We start from the raw sequence: 20217 nt of genomic DNA, 5'->3' as shown, positions 1-20217 counted from the left end.
GTTACTACGACTTGCGCTGGATGGCGCTGTTGTATAAGGAATATTGTAATTTTATATTCCAACACCTTCCCTACTGTTACCTGGGCTGGTGTTAGAATATAAAATTATAATAATCCACAATCCACGAACATCAACGCAAGTAGTTTTAACGACTCGCGTTGTAAAGGCAGCGTTGTAAAGTACCGCAATCTAAAAGATCGCGTTGTACTAACGTACATCCCTGTATATGATGGTTCAGTGGAAAATGTAAAAGGTTTCAGGGCTGAAATTTTGTCGAGCTCCATTAATATTAGAGGGGGTACAAAATGTGGTTAAATGTGACAATATCAGGGTGATTTTGATTTTTGACAATATGCAAGATGCAAAGTCTCTTGCCAATAGGTTATATCTGACATACCTGGGTCATAGAAGGAAATTTTGTGATTTGTATATATGTTAGGATACTAGTTATATTAGGTTTTATTAATACATTGATTTTTACATGTCAGTGGACGAATTCAGGGCACCGAGTGTCTGCTTGTAAGTATCCTGGTGCTTCAGAGTACAGTACGACCTCCAATTGCAGAGGTCAGTGCACTTATGAATCCGGATTGAGTTGATCAGGGCTTAGGGTAGGCATGGGACAAATTGGATGAACGTGTAGAGGGGCTTGTCAGAGTAAACAACTGACAGAAGTTCACAGTTGAAGGTATAATAAGAAGTTGAGTTGAATAGAGTCAAACGCTTATGGAATATATATTCCAACGAGGAGAAAACAAAGTCACCTATGACTTTATAAATGGTTTATTCAATGTATATAATATAAAATGAAGGTTTTGAAGCTTTGCAGATGACCTTGAGCAGGTAGCCAATCGGGGTAAGAATTGATCACTGTCTGATGTTGCATTTCCCGTTTATCCGCCTAAGTTCCTGCAGAAGAAGAAATCTATGGGAGTAAATATTGGCAATGTATGTCTTAGTGTATGGTAGATGTGGTGCATGTGAAGCATTCCACTCCACAGGCCTACTGCTCTGTGAGTAACTATGTAAGTGGCAGAATCACTACACTTGCTACTGCATATCTGGGGATATATTCCACATTGCTGTAATATATTCTTTTGTTCTCAGGTGTAAGTAATTTAGCAGAAGAGTGGTCCAACAATGAAGCTCATGGTGGATTGTATGGAGTGTACATGCAACAAGATGGCCTACCAGGATGTTCTCTCATTCAAGGTTTTACCATTTGGAGATGTTGGGACTATGGCATCTATTTCCAGGTAACATTTTATTGTGTACTTTTTTAACTTACCTAATATTGTAGAATAATTGAAACCAGTATATTATTACAGGGATGCAACCATTAATGCACCTAACCATTGGGTGAATTGGTGCCTGATCCTCATAAGTTAAGGAGAGTATTTGTGTATTTGGTCCTTATAAATGTGTGAGTTATCCTCATAAATTTGGCTCTCAATAGGACACCTGATTCGGGGGTTTCCAGCTACAATCAGCGGCAGTGAAAATATTTGCACAGAAGGGATTGGGCAAACATGATAAGTAGGCAAAGGCCAACAATTCAGATGTGAAAGGAATCACTGTAATTGGTAGAATAAAAGTATATTTGAAGAAGGAAATAATCTAGGATTACAAAGGCATGTACAAGTCTACACTGCTAAGATCAAGCAGCATGGAGATACAACATTTTCAGTATATTAATGATGATATGGAACGTAGGGGAATTATACATTGGTTGAATGTAGCAAGCAATTAAAGTAGAAGGTGTCCATGAAAATTTCATAGCACTATAGTTGATCAGTCTATACAAGAGAAACTTGTAGGTTTCTGCCCAAGCTCCTCACCCTTATATAAAAAAGGCTCCAGTTTGCGGCATAATAATTATATTTTTCTATTTTGGCCCCAGGGAATCCTCTGGTACTCGCCCACATGGGCTAAGGGGCAGGGTATGGCTACCCTGCCCCCATAAATATTTTTTCTTAAACAAACTCAGAACAGTGGACTGGGTCCCCAAGTCCTGCTGTAATAGCTGCCCGCACATTTTTTCTCATGTTGCAGCCAGCTATCCAAAGCGCTCCCACTATAGTGAGGAGGCCCTAGAGAAAACAAAACCCTAACCAGTCCAAATGCTCTCTTTTTGAAGCTGGGTTTGAGGGGCTCACAAAAGTCCTTCAAACACAGCTGTCCAGATATACACATGTGTTTGATCCTTAATTTCTCAAAAACCACTGAATGGATAAACAGAAAATCACAAAAGCATGCCTCCTGCCAAATTTAGCGTAATAACCTTCACCAGTTTTTGTGGTATCTGTTTCTAAAAAAGTCCATGGAAAATGCTTAGGGATTTGTGTTTAAGGACCTCTCCTTTTTTCTTGGCCCCCGCTTGACAGATCGCCCCGAATCTTTCCATGAAAAAGCTAGTGGAGACATAACTATAAATACCCAGTGGGGGCTGCCACTGGGTGATATACATAAGCGGAGCTAACTATAACTTGCGACACACCATCCACTGCTTATAACCTCACTTTTGACATCACTCGTGACATGCTTAATGTCTATGGTCTAAAGATGTCCACTCCTCTTCCCCGGCAATGCTTACAGGAGTGGACATCTTTAGGTGGACAGCGAGTGACGCACCTTGACGTAAGTGTGATTACAGGGGTCCCTTTACCCTCCTCCCATGAGGCAATTAGGACCCTATGTTGGGTTATAAAAGAACACCAGTTTTAGTTAGAGGATGACACAGGTCACCCTAACACAGTGGTAATATCTGGCACCAATTGGAAAGATAAGAGCCCAAATTCTGCCCTGATGAATGCTACTGAGCCATTTTGCGATCGGCTGAAACCTGTTGACGACAAGGATGGTGATGGGGCAATAGTTCCCCTAATTTCCACATTCCATTTTTATTTTGTAAAATAACTTTATTGAAGTTTTATAGTCAATAAATAAAGCATAGCGTCACTGTGCCATATTATTCATGTCGGTACAAAAGGGGGTGGTCAGCATAATCGCATAACCATCTCCTTCCAGAGCACGCCCTGAGAAGGACTGATGTTCCCCCATCCCCCACCTTCTAGTTTTTAACACCAAGTGATACCCTGCGATTAAATGTAATTTGGGGTAACACATTGGTTTTTAAGTCACTATTGCATGGGCCCCCATTTAGATTATTAGAAATGCCTCCCTGTCTCGAGGTGCAGACCCGCTCTCTATAAAACCTTGTTTTTAGAGAGCGAAGACTGCCTATGAATAAGCTTGACTGCCTATGAGGAAGCATGGCACTCTACTATCTTAGTGCTTTGTAGGGATAAGGTTACATTATATAAAGTGACCAATATTTCAGGGTGGCTTCTATTGTGTATATTTGATAGGTTGGAGACCAGCTCACCCTGAAAACTCTTTAGCCTCTAGTTCCCTGCCTCGGATAATTCCAAAGGTTTTCGTGTTCATATAAAATGTTCCAGTGTACACATCATGGGCTAGCCGAACCCAGGGGTAATATGCCATGTCATAGAGTCCAGCTCTATAGTAAGATGCAGACAGGCCTGATGTAGTCTAAACATGAGCTACTAAATTTGAGAATTTGCTAAAATATATATATAAGAGATTAAACAACATATAACCATCAAGTGTCTTCACTACAACACTTATTTAACAAGCAGAGATAAGAGTATGACATTGGTGGCCGGAGGTTGAGAATCAACAACAGTAAATCAATTTTCAGAACAAAACATATTTTTTTCATGAAGCACATGTACACTCAAAATAGCAAAAGTATTACATCCATAACAATTAGGACAAAGTAAAAGTACATTTTATGTATTTAGTTTCTTTGGCAGCACCTACCAGGTCAATTGAGGTATTAGTGCATTGCACAAGGTATGACAACCAGAAGTGAAACTACTTTGTTTAGTATACAAATCACACGTGACACTGACCAGCATATTCCACTCCTGGATTCTCATTTGATGATGTGTTGCACTATAATCTTGTTTTGGCTTAATTGAACCAATCGGACTAGCACAGACGAAAAAAATGTATATAAAATAGGGTTGGGTGTTGTGGAGTAGTTGGTAGTCGTAAGTATCATCATCAGATAGAATGGCTTCCTTCCGGCCTTCAATGTGTTGTGACTGGCAATGAATGATCACATACTAAGTAATGTGTGTGCTCAAGAGAATCATGCAGTATTTGTTTAGAGTAGGCAGGGGATGGTGAACTGGCTAGCCAAACCTTTTGTGAAGATCTAATTGTAATTGTATTTATATAGCACTTACTACCATTGATGAGGCCTTGAAGCACTGTTTGGCGGGTAGCAAGCTACTCCAGAACTCAAATGATTAAATGTGAATTAGTATAGGAAATATAAATTGTTATTTTGAGCTGTGACCATATGAGTCTGATAGTATGATTGAATTGGATAGGAAGGTTAGAGACGGGATGAGTCTAGATAGTGTTATTTGGGAGATCATATCATTAAGATGAGGTGTGGGATGAGTCAAACGAGGGATAGATAGAGGAGAGAAGTGCCTGGCAAAAGGTATTTGGGAGAAAATAATAGTAGAATGAGGTTTAAGGTGAGTCAAAGGAGAGATACAGGAGGGAAGAGTCTAGGAAGTGTTATTTTGGGGATCATAGTAGTAAAATGAGTTCTGGGAGGAGTAAATGAGGGCTAGATGAGGGAAGAATTTAAAAAGTGATATATGAGAGATCATAGTAGTAGAATGTGTTTCAGGGTGAGTCGTAGTGGGATGGGAATAGTCAAGGAAGAGTCTTAGTGAAATCGTAATAGTAGAATGAGGATTGGGATGAGTCAGAATGGAAATGCCGGATAATATTGACAGACACTCGCTATCTGCTGCCAATTTGCCTACCTGAACCACAAGCCAGCGGGGGCTAACGGAGACAGCTTGCCCCTCCCACAACCACCGGAAGCATTTAAATACTTCTCGTGTCTCTCCGCGGGAGACACTCGCTATCTGCTGCCAATTTGCCTACCTGAACCACAAGCCAGCGGGGGCTAACGGAGACAGCTTGCCCCTCCCACAACGACCGGAGGCATTTAAATACTTCTCGTGTCTCCCGCTCTGCGGGAGACACTCGCTATCTGCTGCCAATTTGCCTACCTGAACCACAAGCCAGCGGGGGCTAATGGAGACAGCTTGCCCCTCCCACCAACCACCCGAAGGATAAATCCGGACTCATTTGACCACTGCGCGGGTCACGCGCGGGAGTGCGCCGGGCGAAGCCCAGGCCAAGGGCGTGCCCATTTTAGCCCGTTGGAGACTGTGAGAGGCCGGCTGGGCCACCTCCCTTAATTCTTTCCATCTGAAACGACGAGGACATTTCGCTCTCCCAGTAAGTGCTCTTTTTGTTATACTCTGGTTGGCTGATCTAGTAAACACTAATATAACAAATTAAGTTATGGCGACACGAGAGTGGCGAAACAGAAAAGTTATGGGAACAGGCTACGTTGTGGGAACTCTGGATCAGTTTATCACAAGGGCATCATCTGTTTTGGCCCATGAGATAGAAATTACTGAGCGTAGACTCTCCCTGGACCCTGCATTTACAAAGAGATCGTCTTTGGGGAAGATTATGAATGCTCGCTCACCAATAAGAGTTTCTAAACCCCCACCCGTTCCTATACCACAGATGACGAATTCGGACCATAGTCAGAATGACTGCTTAGCAATGGATAAGACGTGGGAGGCAAAGATTCACTATGCCCTTCTAAAAAGATCGTTATATGTAATGCCCAGGTTCATAAGGAGCCCACTCCGCCGAAGGACCATAAACAAGGATCAATCAATAAAAGAAAGAGAGGGGGAGTTACGCAGAAGGGGAAGAACCCTAAAGTCCTAAAATTAAGCAAGCCAGAAGAAGACAAATCAGTTGCTTCAGTTAACATCGGGGATGAACGGCAAATTCTGGAATCTGCAAATAAAGAGAAGCCAGATGGAAGTGGTAATGGACTGCCAGTGTCTATTGATGATTTTTTATCCAAAATAGACACTATAATGAATTCCTCCCTGGAACCCATTTTACTGAGACTTTTTGCAATCGAGAATAGACTGGTGGAACTTGAAAGCTCAATGACTCTTGCTGTAAGTGCTATGAGGATTGGTACTGGGGGTGGTGGGCACGATAGAGACTCCTCAAGGGCGGGGAGTGGAGGGGGCTCTGCAGTGCCTATAGTAGCAGCAGGCCCCAAACCCCCTGTAACTGTGGGCGCGGGACCCGGTCCCACAGCTACAAATTCTTTGATACATGGAAAATCAATCACCAGTATGGATATGACTATAGAGCCACAGGTTGATCTCTGTTCTGGTGCCTGTAATCCCCAGGGACTTTTTGTCCACGAGGCAACGGGATCTGTCCATAGTGGAAGACAGAAGGGGAGTGAGACAGAAATAGTACAGCAACATCTAGACCTCCCCCCGGAGTGCTCGCCCTATGTCGTTGTCCTGACAGGTGTACCAAGACTCAAATCAGGACAATCTGAAAACTATGAGCAACTGAAAGATAAAACAATGCACTGGTTAAACACCAACAGACCGCTCCCTCGTGACACCCAGTCCAAAATATTATTTGTAAGAAGGGTGGTCCCAAGAAGAAAAGTATTATAGGGGATTGCTTTGTCGTTAATTTTAATGATCCAAGGGTAGTTGATCATGTTTGTTGGGGTGCATTGGAACATTCACAAACCCATATCCAGGTCAGGGAGTTGAGCTACTTCTACATCCCCCAGGCCCTATGGTTGATACAGGGAACTTTGAATTAGTGAGAGGCAGGGGTGGTCATCCCGCTAGGATGGCTACTCGTTCATATGGGAACCAACAATTTTTAATCCCATTGTATAATAGATTTGCGTGTCTGGATTCAGTAGATTGACTGAGTTCTGCTGGCACTGATTCACCCCCAACCATGGACAGACAGAAGGTTGTAAACAATGAAGGGCACCCATATAGGTCAACGTATGAACCATCTAGACAAGGGGAAAAAAGGAACAGAAACATCGAAATACAACCTATATCTGATAGCAGAAGAATTAATGTGACTATTATGGGCAACAAATAGTGTTTTAAAGAGAGTAATCTACAGGGGCAGGATAATAATACCCAGACCAATGCTGCCATCATATTTAGATCCCCAAGAAATAGGGAAAAGACAAATACTATTGGCCAGACAAACATCATACAGGGAAGATTTGAAAATGCAAAAGAAGGGGAGGGTGAGGCAAATGCATGTAAACTGCTGAGCTGGAATATCGCAGGCTTAACCGCGAAAGTACATGATCCCGAGCAGTAGCGGTCGGCAGTAGGTGTTTCTGTAGGGCGGTGACGTGGGCAGGGGAAGGGGCAGGGTGGGGGGAAATAATGTATGGATTACGGAGTTTTACAGGTAAGCAAACATTTCAATAAATAAAACTAATTTTGTTGCGCACACCGCATCACCAAATGTGATGCAGTGCGCGCAACGAAATTCGTTTTATTTTTTTAAATGTTTACTTACCTGTAAAACTCCGTAATCCATACATTATTTCCCCCACCCTGCCCCTTCCCCTGCCCACGTCACCGCCCTACAGAAACACCTACTGCCGACCGCTACTGATCCCGAGTGGTTGTCTTTTGTAGATAGGTACGATATATTATGTTTCCAAGGAACATGGTTAGAAAGGGCAGTGCACATCCAGGGCTATAGTACATTTAACAGCCCCGCAATTGTTACTAAACAAGGGGGGTCTGTGCACATATATCTCAGTAAAGGCTGGGGTATAAAATGTAAGATTTAATCATGAGTCTGAGTTTGATCAAATCTTGAATATGAAGTTAAGAGGGAACAAGGAAGTGGTCCTAGTGAACTTTTATAATAATGTTCCAACAAATCTAAAACAGTCTGTTATGGGGGAACTGGGCAGCGTCTTAAAAACTATAGAGGAAAATATGGCAGAAGATATGCCTTTAATTTGGGTAGGGGATCTTAATTGCCCTCTTTGTCCGCACAGCAAACATGATATCTGCGGCCTAGGCGAAGATAATGAGATCACCTCTTCACATTTTATACACAATAAAAGTGGGGAACTGTTTAATGATATATTACATCAATTCGACCTAGGTTTTACTAATGAGCTGTGTACTCACCCTATGCCTCTCCAGACAACTTTTAATGGGAGAAGCTGTAATTCTATAATTGATTTCATTATATTGTCTAAAAGATATGCCTCTAGCATTCTGGAATGTAAAACAGAGGAAATCTCTATGAGTGATCACTACCCAATTAGTCTAATGTTCCATGTCTTGAAAAATCGAAAAAATAGGAACAGGCAGTCCACCTACGAGTTTAAGGTTCGACTTGCTGCCACAAATGGTTATTCCCTAAAATGGGATAGAGTCGACCCAGAGGTCTTTTTGCATGATTTGATTAGCAAAACCCAGCCGGAAATAGAAACATGTCTTACACAAGGAAGTGCTACTGAGGAAATTTATTTTGCTTTCTTAAAGATACTACACGAGGCACATAAACTCCTAAGGAGGGAAAATAGTGGGGCAAGAACTAAAGTAAAGTACGCTGCATACTAACCCAACATGTAAGGAAGATAATTGACAGGTGAGGATAACTTATCGCCTGGCTCTGAAGAAGCGGAAAAAACAGCTAAAGAATGAAGCCTGGGAAGCCCTACATCAGGCATGTGTAATGAGGGACAATAGCGGCTTTTGGAAAGCCGTAAATGCTCCTTTTTACCAAGATAAAGAGCAAGATATCATAGACGTGGCTATCACGGGAGAAAGGTGGGTGGAATTCTTTGGGGACTTGTATAAATCAAGGGGACCAGCCACAGACACGCGAGTAGTAACTGAGCAGGGACTCCCCCCCTTGATTTAAATATCACTCTAGAGGAGGTGACACAGGCAATTAGTGAGAGTGCGGCAGGGAAAGCACCGGGCCCGGATGGGGTCCCAGTGGATGTCTACAGATTAAACATAGACCTGTGGGCCCCACTGCTAATAATGGTACTAAACTAGCACTTGTAAGTTTAACTTTATCCCTACCTGGTCAGACGCGATAGTCGTACCTATTTTTAAGAAAGGTAACAGGAATGACCCCAGTTGTTACCGGCCCATCTCCCTTTTGGATGCCCTAATGAAAATAGTGGGGAGAATAATCTTAAATAGACTTCAAAGCTGGGCTATGGAGTTGGGTTTTTTAACAAAATTTCAATATGGTTTTCGCTCAGGTATGGGAACTATAGAGCAGGGACTGAATTTGGTTTTAATTAGTGACAAATACACTAAGGCAAAGAGGGGGAAACTTTTTCTTATGTTTGACTTGAGCTCAGCGTTCGATTGTGTGGACCATGGCATGTTATGGAACATATTAGAAGAGCTTAAGATGGACCCGGTTTTATTATTGTTTATAAGGGAACTGTATAAGAATGCATGGGCAAGGGTGAGTGGAGAGTGTTTTGCTAAATTCCCTATTGAAAAGGGTGTCAGACAGGGGAGTATATTGGTCCCTTTTCTTTTTAACCTTTATATAAACAGTCTGGACCAACACCTCAGTATAGAACAAAATGACTACCCATCTATAGGGGGCCCCCCGTCCCTCTTCTATTATACGCCGACGACGCAGTGGTTATGTCAAGGACCCAACGGGGCCTTCAAAGGGCAGTGAATAGCTTTGTCATTTAAAAGGAAGATAGGGGCCTAAGAGTGAACACAACTAAGACATTAACCATGGGTTGTGGCAAGAATAGAGACACAACATGTAACATCTTTATTGATAATAATAAGGTAGCAACCACTGACACTTTTAGTTACTTAGGTATTACCTTTGACAAGAAAGGCACATAGAAATCAGCAATTAAGGCCAGAAAACTGACCTTTACTGGAGCCGTGGAAGCCGTTTTAGATTTTGCTAAAAAGGTAGGGGATAGACCGGTAAAAGAGCTACTGGAAGTTTATAAGATGAAATGCATTTCTACTGGGTCATACGGGGCAGGTCTATGGGGTATCGAAGGATCAGACATAATACAAGTGTGTGAAAATGGCTTTTTCCGTTTTCTCCTGGGCGTCCCTAATTCTTCCGCTACTTACAGCTGCCACCAGGAACTGGGCATTTCTTATATATCTGATACCATCAAGATAGCCCCGTTGCTATTGTGGCATAAGGTCTGGGTAACGGATGAAACAGGCTTTAATAGGGACGTAATCAGGGATTGCCTTCAACTAAACGGGCCAAAAATATGGTATGGCTTACCTATATAAAAAAGATAACTAACGCCATCGGTCATCCCGATATTTCATGGATCCTAGTAGTCTAGAAGATATATCCAGAAAAGATCTGAAAGCTCGCTGCCTGGAATATATTGAGGAAGATAGATGGCGTAAAGAGAGAGTAAAACATACCGTAATGGCAAACCAACTGATCATGGGTGGTGAGGGCAGTCAACAATAGCTATTGACGGTACAGAATAGCTTTAGCCGTATGATCTTGGCCCGTTTTCGTCTTGGCTATTTTTTTAGAATGGTTTTATTTCCAGTGGCATATGTCTGGTCAGAGGATATTCTTACCTGTCCTTGTGATGATGTTTCATTACAATCAACTTCGTATTGTACTCTGTTCTGTAAATTTTTCACGGTCCCTAGAAAGAAATATCTGAGACCAATTCTCAGAGCCTGGAATATTAGATAATGTAGGGCTGCTTTTCTAAGACTACAGCTGTTAGAAACTCCAGCAACTATTCTGGCTGTAACTACGTATTTAAAGGCGATTATCAGGTCCTGGGGAACAATGTAATGTTTTTTTAACGTTTTAATTATATTTTTTAATATTTCTTTGTTAAAAACCTTGCCTCAGTCATTATAATGTATTCTTTTAATATTTTAGATTATGGGCTACACTATAAATGAATTCTGATCTCTGCAATGAAATGTTTTTTGTGTAATTTTATGAGATTGTCCCTCCCCGCAGCCATATATTCTGTATTTGTCCTTTTTGTGTAAATGTTTCTATACAAGTTTTTTATGCTGTTGTACTTTTATGATTTCACAAGTAATGAAATCGAATAAAGTTTCAAATTGAATTGAATTGACAGAGGTACAGAATGAGTCATACGTACAGCTAATTTATTTATGTATTTCTATATCTTGTATTTTCTTTTCTTTTTCTTTTCTTCTTTTGTTATATTTATTTTATTTTGATATTTTCCTCAATATTTCAATAGTTAAGCACTTATAGATGCAATTGTGATGATTATATTTACATATTGTGAGAGATAAATAAAATAAAAAGAGACCCATAAAAAAATTAAAGGTTAGAGGGACTTCATAGTTAGGTTCTGAAAATAATCACACAAAACCATAGAAATCCAGCAGTTATAGCTACACTAATAGTTACGATAATGTTAAGAAACTATGACTTGTTGCCTTCAGTTACTTAATGTCACTAGTTATAGCCACGTGGGGCCCAAGAGACCACCACACCTCCCTGTGGCGGCCCGTGAACATAAAAGGAGGGAGGGCATGCAGCCCCCCCCCCCCCCTCTGGAGCCATACATGACCCTGGGGACTGCCATCCCCCAGGGCTGGCTCCTGCTATGTCCTGGGGTGCCCACCTTGGGGCATAGCTTTTTGCTGTTTGCTTTTGCTTGGCAGGAGCTGGTTAAAGTGCTCCTGCCCGCTGCAAGCAGAGGTTTTCAATGTGTTGGAAGTGGAGGTTTCAGACGTGGGGGCAGGGAAAGAGATGAAACTATTGTTCTTGAAAAGTGGGAACTGCCTTTCCAGCTGCCGCCTGCGTGCAGCAGCAATGCCAGCTACCGCAGGAGGCGGGGAGCTGGAAGGCGGCGATCCCCATGATTCCAGGGCACCGAGGAGACATGGCTGGGCCTTGGGGGATGGGGACCACCTGAAATTAGCCTGGGGAGGGGTCCGGGCATCTACCCTCCCCATCAAATTTTAGCCAAGCCCAGGGGGATGGGGTCCCTGGGGCCGAAATCAGCCTGGGGATAGGGGGCATGTGATTCCCTCCCCTTTAGAACATAAATATAATTAAGCTAGGCCCTGGGGGATGGGTCCTAATGACCAAAATCATCCCAGGCAGGGGGGGTCACGCAGCCCCCTCCCCTATTCAATTGATGGCCAGGCCCCAGGGAATGGGGTCCCCGGGTCAAATTGGCCTCATGGCCCTCCCCCCTGTCTGTGAAAAATAGAGAAAAGTAGATGAATACAAAACAGAGGGCAGACAAACTAGCAGAAAAGGCAAAACAGAGGGCAGAAAAACAGGCAGACTTATGCATCCGCTAACAAACGCACACAGATACTCACACAGCCACTCACCGACCTGCTCAGAGACTCACGCACCTACTCACAGACCAACTGAGACACTCACGTACCCACTCACTGACCCACTCACAGACTCATGCACTCACTCACAGACCCACTGAGAGACTCACACACCCCCTTACAAACCCACTCAGAGAGCCATGCATGCTCTCACAGTGCCACTTAGGCACTCACACCCCCACTCACAACCCCACTCTGAGACTCAGACATCCACTCACAGACCCACTGAGAGACTTGCACATCCACATCAAACTTTTTTGGTACACTTGCGCTCTATAAATTCACTTAACTTCAACTTCAACTAACTTAACTTCAACTTCATCCACTCAGACCCACTGAAACACTCATACCCCCACTCAGAATTTCATGCACCTACTCAAAGACCCATACAGACACTCACAAACCAACTAACAGACCCACTTCGACACTCACAAACCCACTCAGACTCACACACCCACTCACAAATCCACTCAGAAACTTACGCACTCACTCACAGACCCACTCAGAGACTCATGCACTCATTCAGAGAACCACTGAGAGACTCATGCACTCACTCACAGACCCACTCTGAGACTTATTCACCCACTCACACACCTACTCAGAGACTCACACACCCACTCACTCTAAATCCGAAATAGTCTCTTAGAACATAACATAAAATAGATGGAATCAGTCACATTTTTAAGAGGTCGATGCTATCCAGGAGTTGTCAGAGGCTAGTATTTGCAGACAACTAACTTTTGATTTGGGACACATAAATAAAGGTCAATGTGTACAAATTTTCGCTTTTCAATATTCCCTTAATGCAGATAGGTTTATGTCAAGCACTGAACATTTTCGACATAGGTTCTTAAGCTCTGCATGCATCATGTCTTACATTACAATTTACTGAAACTGGGCAATCACTACAGAGTGATTATGTTATAGTGATACGGAGTCTCAAATTGTTGGGGGGTATGCCCAGGACTAGTGAAAGAAAATTATAGTTACACTAAACTTTCTTTGATGCTAATGTGAGGGCAGATAAATGAGGTTTTCATTACTGTATTGAGTACTCGAGTAATCCAAAGAATTAAATCTTACTTTCCATAAATTTTTCTCTGTAGCCTTGTATCTTGAACGCTCACTTTTTAGATCAAGATCTAGCTTTTTGCCAAATCTGGTATAATTTTGTTCAACTATTTTGGTTATAGCTTTTGTCTAATTTTTCAATAGGAAATTGCATGGGGAAAACAAGTTTTGGGACCTTCCCCTTTTGTCTGTGCCCCTGTTTGACTGATCTTTGATTTTACCTTGCACATCTTACTATGTCCAAGATGTACTCTTTCTTCTCATTTAGTATACCAGATGTCTAATTTTGTACATGAACTCCCACATTACAGACCACAGAGAGTGTACAGATAAACAACGTGAGACTGGTGGACAATGGAATGGGAATTTTCTCCATAATCTACACTCCCACGGCAACTTCCCATGAACTTTCAACCAAATCAGTAACAATTAAGGTAAGGTGTACTTCTTGCCATTTATTTGATTAATGTGTTGTGTCTGCCTATGAGGGATCACACACAGAGAAATATGTGTACACTGAGCATTCTGTCAAAGCAACAGATCCTAGAGTATAAAACTAGAGACTGTGCAGTATGCATTACTAATAGTCTGGGGAATTGTGAATTGGATAGGTATAACTGTTGTGAAGTTGTTTTGCCTTTTCTTCAAGTTTAGCATATCGCATGTCTAATTTTGTCCATGAAACACCCCAAAGTATGCGGATAAACAATTTGAGTCTGTGTCAGTCTTCTCCCTGCCTAAACACGGACTGCTCAGACCAAACTACTAGAACACATCCTGTGTGTAAGGGAAGGCAAACAACCCCAAGTTTGTAGAAACCTTGTTGAGCCTCATCACTGAGGAGCAACGTGAGTCCTACTGCACAGAAATGTTGGTCCCACTTCCTGGCATTCTTAGGATGACAGCAAACCATGATGGTTGGAAATGTTTGCAGCAGTTTGAACCACCGGCTGCTCTAGGGCCAGACCATTTCTTATGTTTATTTAAATTGTGGGATTATAGTCAGAGATAAACATACAAAACCTTCCTGTCCACCTCAAAACAGGCAGCAACCTCCATTCTGAAAAATAGCACATGCATCTCCAAGCCTGATTCAACCTTCTTGTGTCTCATTAATGAGTGTAATTTGATTCATGTGACTTACTAAACCCAATATCACCATCTGGAGATCCTACACTTTCCACTATGGGAGTACCACGTTAAGAACATAGAGTGATAGCTGGCTATGTTTTAATCATTCTGGGTCACTGCAACTTACTCTGTTTACATGTCATCTCATATCCATTTTGCTTGTCTGTACCATTCCATAGGGAGAGCAATGTAAAGTAATCAGCCTCAACCATAGCCCCAGAGGCAAAGTTCAGTGAGAACTGAAAACCCACATTTATTCTGAATGGGAAGACAAGAAACCATCTTTATCTTCTGGCTTTGCTAGTTCTGATTAATGGCATGCAGATTGAGTAAGAAAGCACATGTATTGTGGCAGCCTTACCCATAATTCCTTAGAGAGCCACCAAAAAATCCTGGTTGTCAACACTTCAATCAGTCTCAATCATGGCTAATTAGCTGGGTGTATTGCATTTTATAGTTTCTTTGGCTAATCTGTGCCAACACAGGCAGGGAGCCATCATATGAAAATTAGAATTGTTAACCCCAAAAACAACACCCTAACTAAAACTCATAATTTGCATCCCTTCTGAATAGAAACACTAACAACCCCAAAGCTTTTGTGCCATGTAGCACAGCAATCTTTGGACCCATGTCTAGGAATACCCCTATCACTTAGAGAGCCCTAAAACATTGAAAATGCTTGGACCTATCTGACCACTGTTAATTACTTTGAGCTAATTGCACCCCAAGAAGATTTTCAGTGCCTTGATAGGTATGTGCCACCATAAGCATATTAGTCTTAGCCCCACCCAAAGGGACAGTTTGGCGCTAACTGCTTGGCCACTCTAATTCTGCATCTGCCACAAAACAGGCCAAGACATCTTTCAGACTTTTTCAGCCTCTGTAGTGATGTGAAGCTTGAGTTCTATGAATCTCTGATTAGGATCCCACCCCTAAGAACACAGCTCCTTACTTAAACAACAGGAATGATATGATTAGAAATCATTGGATCAATGTTTTCCACCCTTCACTACCCCTCTGCGATTGAACTGTTTCTTTTAATACTGTTTTGCTGAAAACCTCTGATTTTGAATATTTTCTAAGGGCCATTGAGGTCTTCAACCTCATTACCTTCACCAAATGAACCTTCAAAGATAAGTCGGTGTTCTGGCCACTATCATTAATGTACTTCGTGATGAGACCTGTGTTAAAGATATAAATGCCTCAGGGTGGGAGGTTTAAACCACTCATTGGATTTCTTGCATCAAAGCTTAATATGATGTTATCAATCAAAGCAATATGAAACCAAATAGATGCCATCAGAGACTGTCAAGTAATGACAAATGATTGCACTGTATTAAAGTTATGGGTAGGGGAACAAACTGAGATCAACTTGAAGTGGCGTAAGATATGTGAAATCTTGTACACTGTTGCAAGTTTCTGCCTGGACATATAGGTAGTCCTTCCTTGCTCTTGGAGAGGGTTTTGCTTTACATACATACTGAGTGGAATTACTTTCTCCTCAGTATTTATAAGCTTCATGTATGACATTCCTGACAGCAATAAGCCCCAACATAGCAATTCCAGCAGTTACCCATTAATTGAGCAAACTTAAAACATCAGTTAAAGGTAATAGTTTGGGGTTTGGCATACATGAGTAAGCATTCCCTCCATGGTCATGCTAAGGAAAGGTGAGGTGAGGTAAAGAACATTATTTGTCATTGTGTGTCAGAACACATCATTATGAGAAACAATTTCCAGTCCGTAAACACCCCTCAAGGACACCATAACTCCACCCTCAACTTTCTGACTCTAAACTAACCACTCCTGAAATGGCCAGCTACCTAGTAGACACTTCTTTAGAGCTATAGTGCGTGGGATTCTCCTTCTGGATGCAGCCTAAAAACATTAAAGGGGCAGTATGCACCTCCTGTCACTTCCAGAGATTGGAAGCTCGACTTGTTCTTGCACCCAGGGGCTCGACACAAAGGTTTACTGATCATAGCAAGAAAGTGAAACAAGATATCACTGTTCAACACCAGACTTGCCTACTCACATGAGGCCTCTGTGTGTCACACGATTTTGACTTCCTTCACACAGTCACCAGGTGAGGAGGCAAAGTCACATGGTGGCAGGCAAGGCGAGTTGTAACCCACTGCAGAGAGTGGATTTCCAGCTCACCTGTTGAGGCTTTGAACAGTCACTGTCAATTAAGGGGTGTGAAAACACCCCAGCACATCGGTGACAACCTCAGTGACCCATTGATTTTGGGGGAAGGAGGGGTGGTGAGCTTGGTCGAGGGCAGAATGCCTCTTAGGTAGGTCTCGGCACGCAGCACCACCCCTTACAAGGTCCCAACCCCTCCTCACACGGTAAAATGTATACAGGTTGACAGGTCTGCAAAACCCACCAAACCTCCACCCCACACATGAAAGCATCCAAAAAGCTTCATCCTCTCTGCGTGTGCATGCGTTTGCTACTTTCCAACACAAGGAATTGGGACATGTATGCACTTTTTAAACCCCCTGTTATTGAAAACTTGAAATTAATCTGACCATAAACTATAATTACATATTTGCACCACCAGTAAAAGAGCTAAGGATTATGTCAGCAGGTGGATGATATCATTCACCATCCACACTCACATAAGAGGTGTGAGAAGAATAGCCCAGTAAGGCTTCCCTGCTTGTGTTGTCCCTTACTCTGGATGTGCATGGAAGAGTTCTAGGTTAGACATGAGAGGTAAAGGAGATGAGTGTGAATGAGAGAGAGTGTGAGTTAGGAAGTGGGTGTAAGCAGTGAGGAGTGAGCGAAGAGGTTTCTACCAGCCAGCACTATAGACTCAACTAAATGATTTCTGGCCAAGGAAGCAGTGGTAAAAAGTGATTAGTGAAGAATGTGGCACAATAGTTAAAAAATGTGCCAAAGATGTCCTAGCAGTCTGTTAAAACGGAGAATGAGGCGCAGGCAAGTCTTGTAGGTAAAGGTAGTAGATTTATTCTTGTAGTTACATCACAGGTTCTTAGTTACAGGAAGATGTTCTGATCCATAAAAGTGGCCCACCAGGAGCAGCCTCCTCGCTGCTCAGCCCTTCCACTCCAACTGATTCTCTCTTACATACAAACCCACTCAACATTCTATATGACCTCCTCATAGGCTGAGCAGCAAGGCAGAGAACCACTGTAGGGAGAGTGCATTGGGTAATTAGAACATCACAACACAGTCCTTGCTGTAGTTCAGGAGTTGGTAGAAACCTTTGAAAAAAGCCAGAGGCACTCTCTAATAATTACTGAGTCTCACTGCCCTCTGCCAAATCAGCTTCTTGTCCTACTCGCTCAGATTTACAACACTCAAAACTGGCTTTTCTCTCTATCCGATTATTCCCGAAGGCCTCTGACTGACTGATTTCAAGGTTTTACTTTACTTCCTTCGGATTGTAATACTGTACTATGGTCTTCTGTGTCAGCAGAAGCTTTACTTTGTTTGCTGCTGAGCTCCGTATTGAATGCACTTAATAAATATTTCCTGTCATATCACATCACATCCGATCACATCAATCATATCATATCATTTCACTAACTGTTACAAGCAGTCCCAGCCCTCTATCAAAGCATTCACTATTACTACGAATCACAGCCCTCTGTCAAAGCATTCACTATGTTTTGGGATTCACTGCTCTCTGCCAAAGCAGTCACTATTACTTGGAAGCATAGCCCTCTGTCAAAACATTCACTGTTACAAGATGCCCCTGCAGCCTGTCAAATTGCTAGGAATCAAAGCCCTCTGTCAAAGCATTCACTATTACAAGGTGCCCCCGGCCTCCCGGTAAAGCATTCACGACTATAAGGTTCCCATGCCCTATGTCAAAGAATTCACTATTAAAAGGTGTCCCTGCTCTCCATCAGAGCATTCACTATGACAAGGTGCCCCTGACCTCTGCCAAAGCTTTCACGATTAGAAGGTGTCCCTGCCCTCTTTCAAAGCATTCACTTTTACTAGGAATCACAGCCCTCTGTCATAACATTCACTATTACAAGTTGTCCATGCCCTCTGCCATGGCATTTACTATTACTACAAATGACAGACTTCTGTCAAAGCACTTACGATTACAAGCTGTCTCCGCCCTCTGCCAAGACATTTACTATTACTACAAATAACAATCTTCTATCAAAGCACTTACTATTACAAGGTGTCTCTGCCCTCCGACAAAGCATTTACTATTACAAGGTGTCCCTGCCCTCTGCCAAAGCATGCACTATTGCCAAATGCCCCTGACCTGTGTCAAAGCATTCACGAATACCAGGTCTATCTGTCCTTTGTCAAAGCATTCACTAATGGTTAACTGGTGCCCTAACTCCCTGCTGAAGCAATCACCAGCTATTACTAGATATCACTGCCCTATGTAAAATAGTCACTGACTACTACAATGTGTTACTGCCCTCCTTGGAAACATACACTAACTGCTATTATATGTCACTTCTCACTTTCCAAGCCTACACCCATACTCATTTCTCTGGCCTCTGTTGACTAATACACGGAATGTTACCAGTTGCCACTGTCCTATGTCAAAACATACTCTAACAGCTTGCAGGTAAACCATTCACTGACTCACTAGATGTCACTTTTGCTAGGGCGGAAACTTGTCTCCCCAATTCTAGGTCAATGGGTCACTATTGCTAGGGCGGAAACTTGTCTCCCTAATTCTAGGTCGATGGTTCTTGTTAAGTGGCACGAGAGGTAAGGAACTCTTCTATTCACCCACACAGAAATAGAATTGCCTCAGTAACTCAAGTCCTCTACTAGGTAGTTGTTAATCAAGTTGTTGTAGATTTTGAAATAGGCTCAGATATATCAGTCCTAGAATAATAGTTTAGAAATACAGAAAACATAGGATGAAGCCAAAAAAGCCTATATAACAAAATACTACAAGTTCAATTATGCCACGTTGGTTATTAGAAGGCAACCATGTAAATTAGATTGCATTGAAGTTCTTAGGAAAATTAAGCCCTACATACCCAAGCTATCCCTACAGTAAAGAGAGGGGAAAAATACTAAATACGGATCAAGGGAAGCATAAAATGTGTCAGTCGTCAGAGCCCTTCTGAGAGAAACTCTGACAGTGGGTCATGTAGCCTATTGCCACAAGCCGTCGGAGAGGTCTGTACCTCGAAAGATCTGCAAGAAGAGTGTCAGTAGTCCCTAACTTCATAATTATAATGCAGCCATCCAGCACTGGCATCGCGCAACTGTAAAATAATTTTCCATCATCCCAGAAGCCTCATTGGCTCCTTTCTCCACCTTCTGCTTCACACGGTAAATTCCCCTCCTATCCTTAGTGCCATCTCTGTCTCCCAAAAGAATTTGTTCAGTCTTCACAATTGCATTCCTTACCAGTCCTAACTATCAGCTGAACAATTGGCCCTTCTCTAAACTAATGATGTCTTGTCCACCTGCAGTGGGAACACAAATACATTCATCCTTTCACAGTGCAAGCAAAATAACTTCAAATGCTAGTCAGGAAAAAGAAGTTGGAATACAATTCAGGTCTTCTGCTCTGGCTAAAAAAGCTTTACAGAGATTTCAAAGCAGCTTCTATGTGACCCATAAAACATGTTATTTTACTATCCACAATATCATGAATACCCAAGTTTTACTACATTGTTATGCCAATTTTATTATAAATAGTTCAAAACAC

General features: G+C 42.3%; 1 protein-coding gene across 1 annotated transcript in view; it reads left to right on the top strand.

Annotated features, from left to right (window-relative positions):
- Positions 1-20217, top strand: part of PKHD1L1 (PKHD1 like 1) — a 466042-nt gene that overhangs the window by 329251 nt on the left and 116574 nt on the right. The window contains exons 60-61 of the mRNA XM_078686145.1: positions 1108-1256; positions 13724-13846. Coding sequence (XP_078542271.1) covers positions 1108-1256; positions 13724-13846 — 272 coding nt within the window. The remainder of the gene's footprint in view (positions 1-1107; positions 1257-13723; positions 13847-20217) is intronic.

Source organism: Lissotriton helveticus, chromosome 4_1 (genome assembly GCF_964261635.1).
Source record: "Lissotriton helveticus chromosome 4_1, aLisHel1.1, whole genome shotgun sequence".
In the NCBI taxonomy this organism is placed as follows: Eukaryota; Metazoa; Chordata; class Amphibia; order Caudata; family Salamandridae; genus Lissotriton; species Lissotriton helveticus.
Note: the sequence above shows the minus strand (reverse complement) of the source record. Positions and strands in the feature narration are given on the sequence as shown.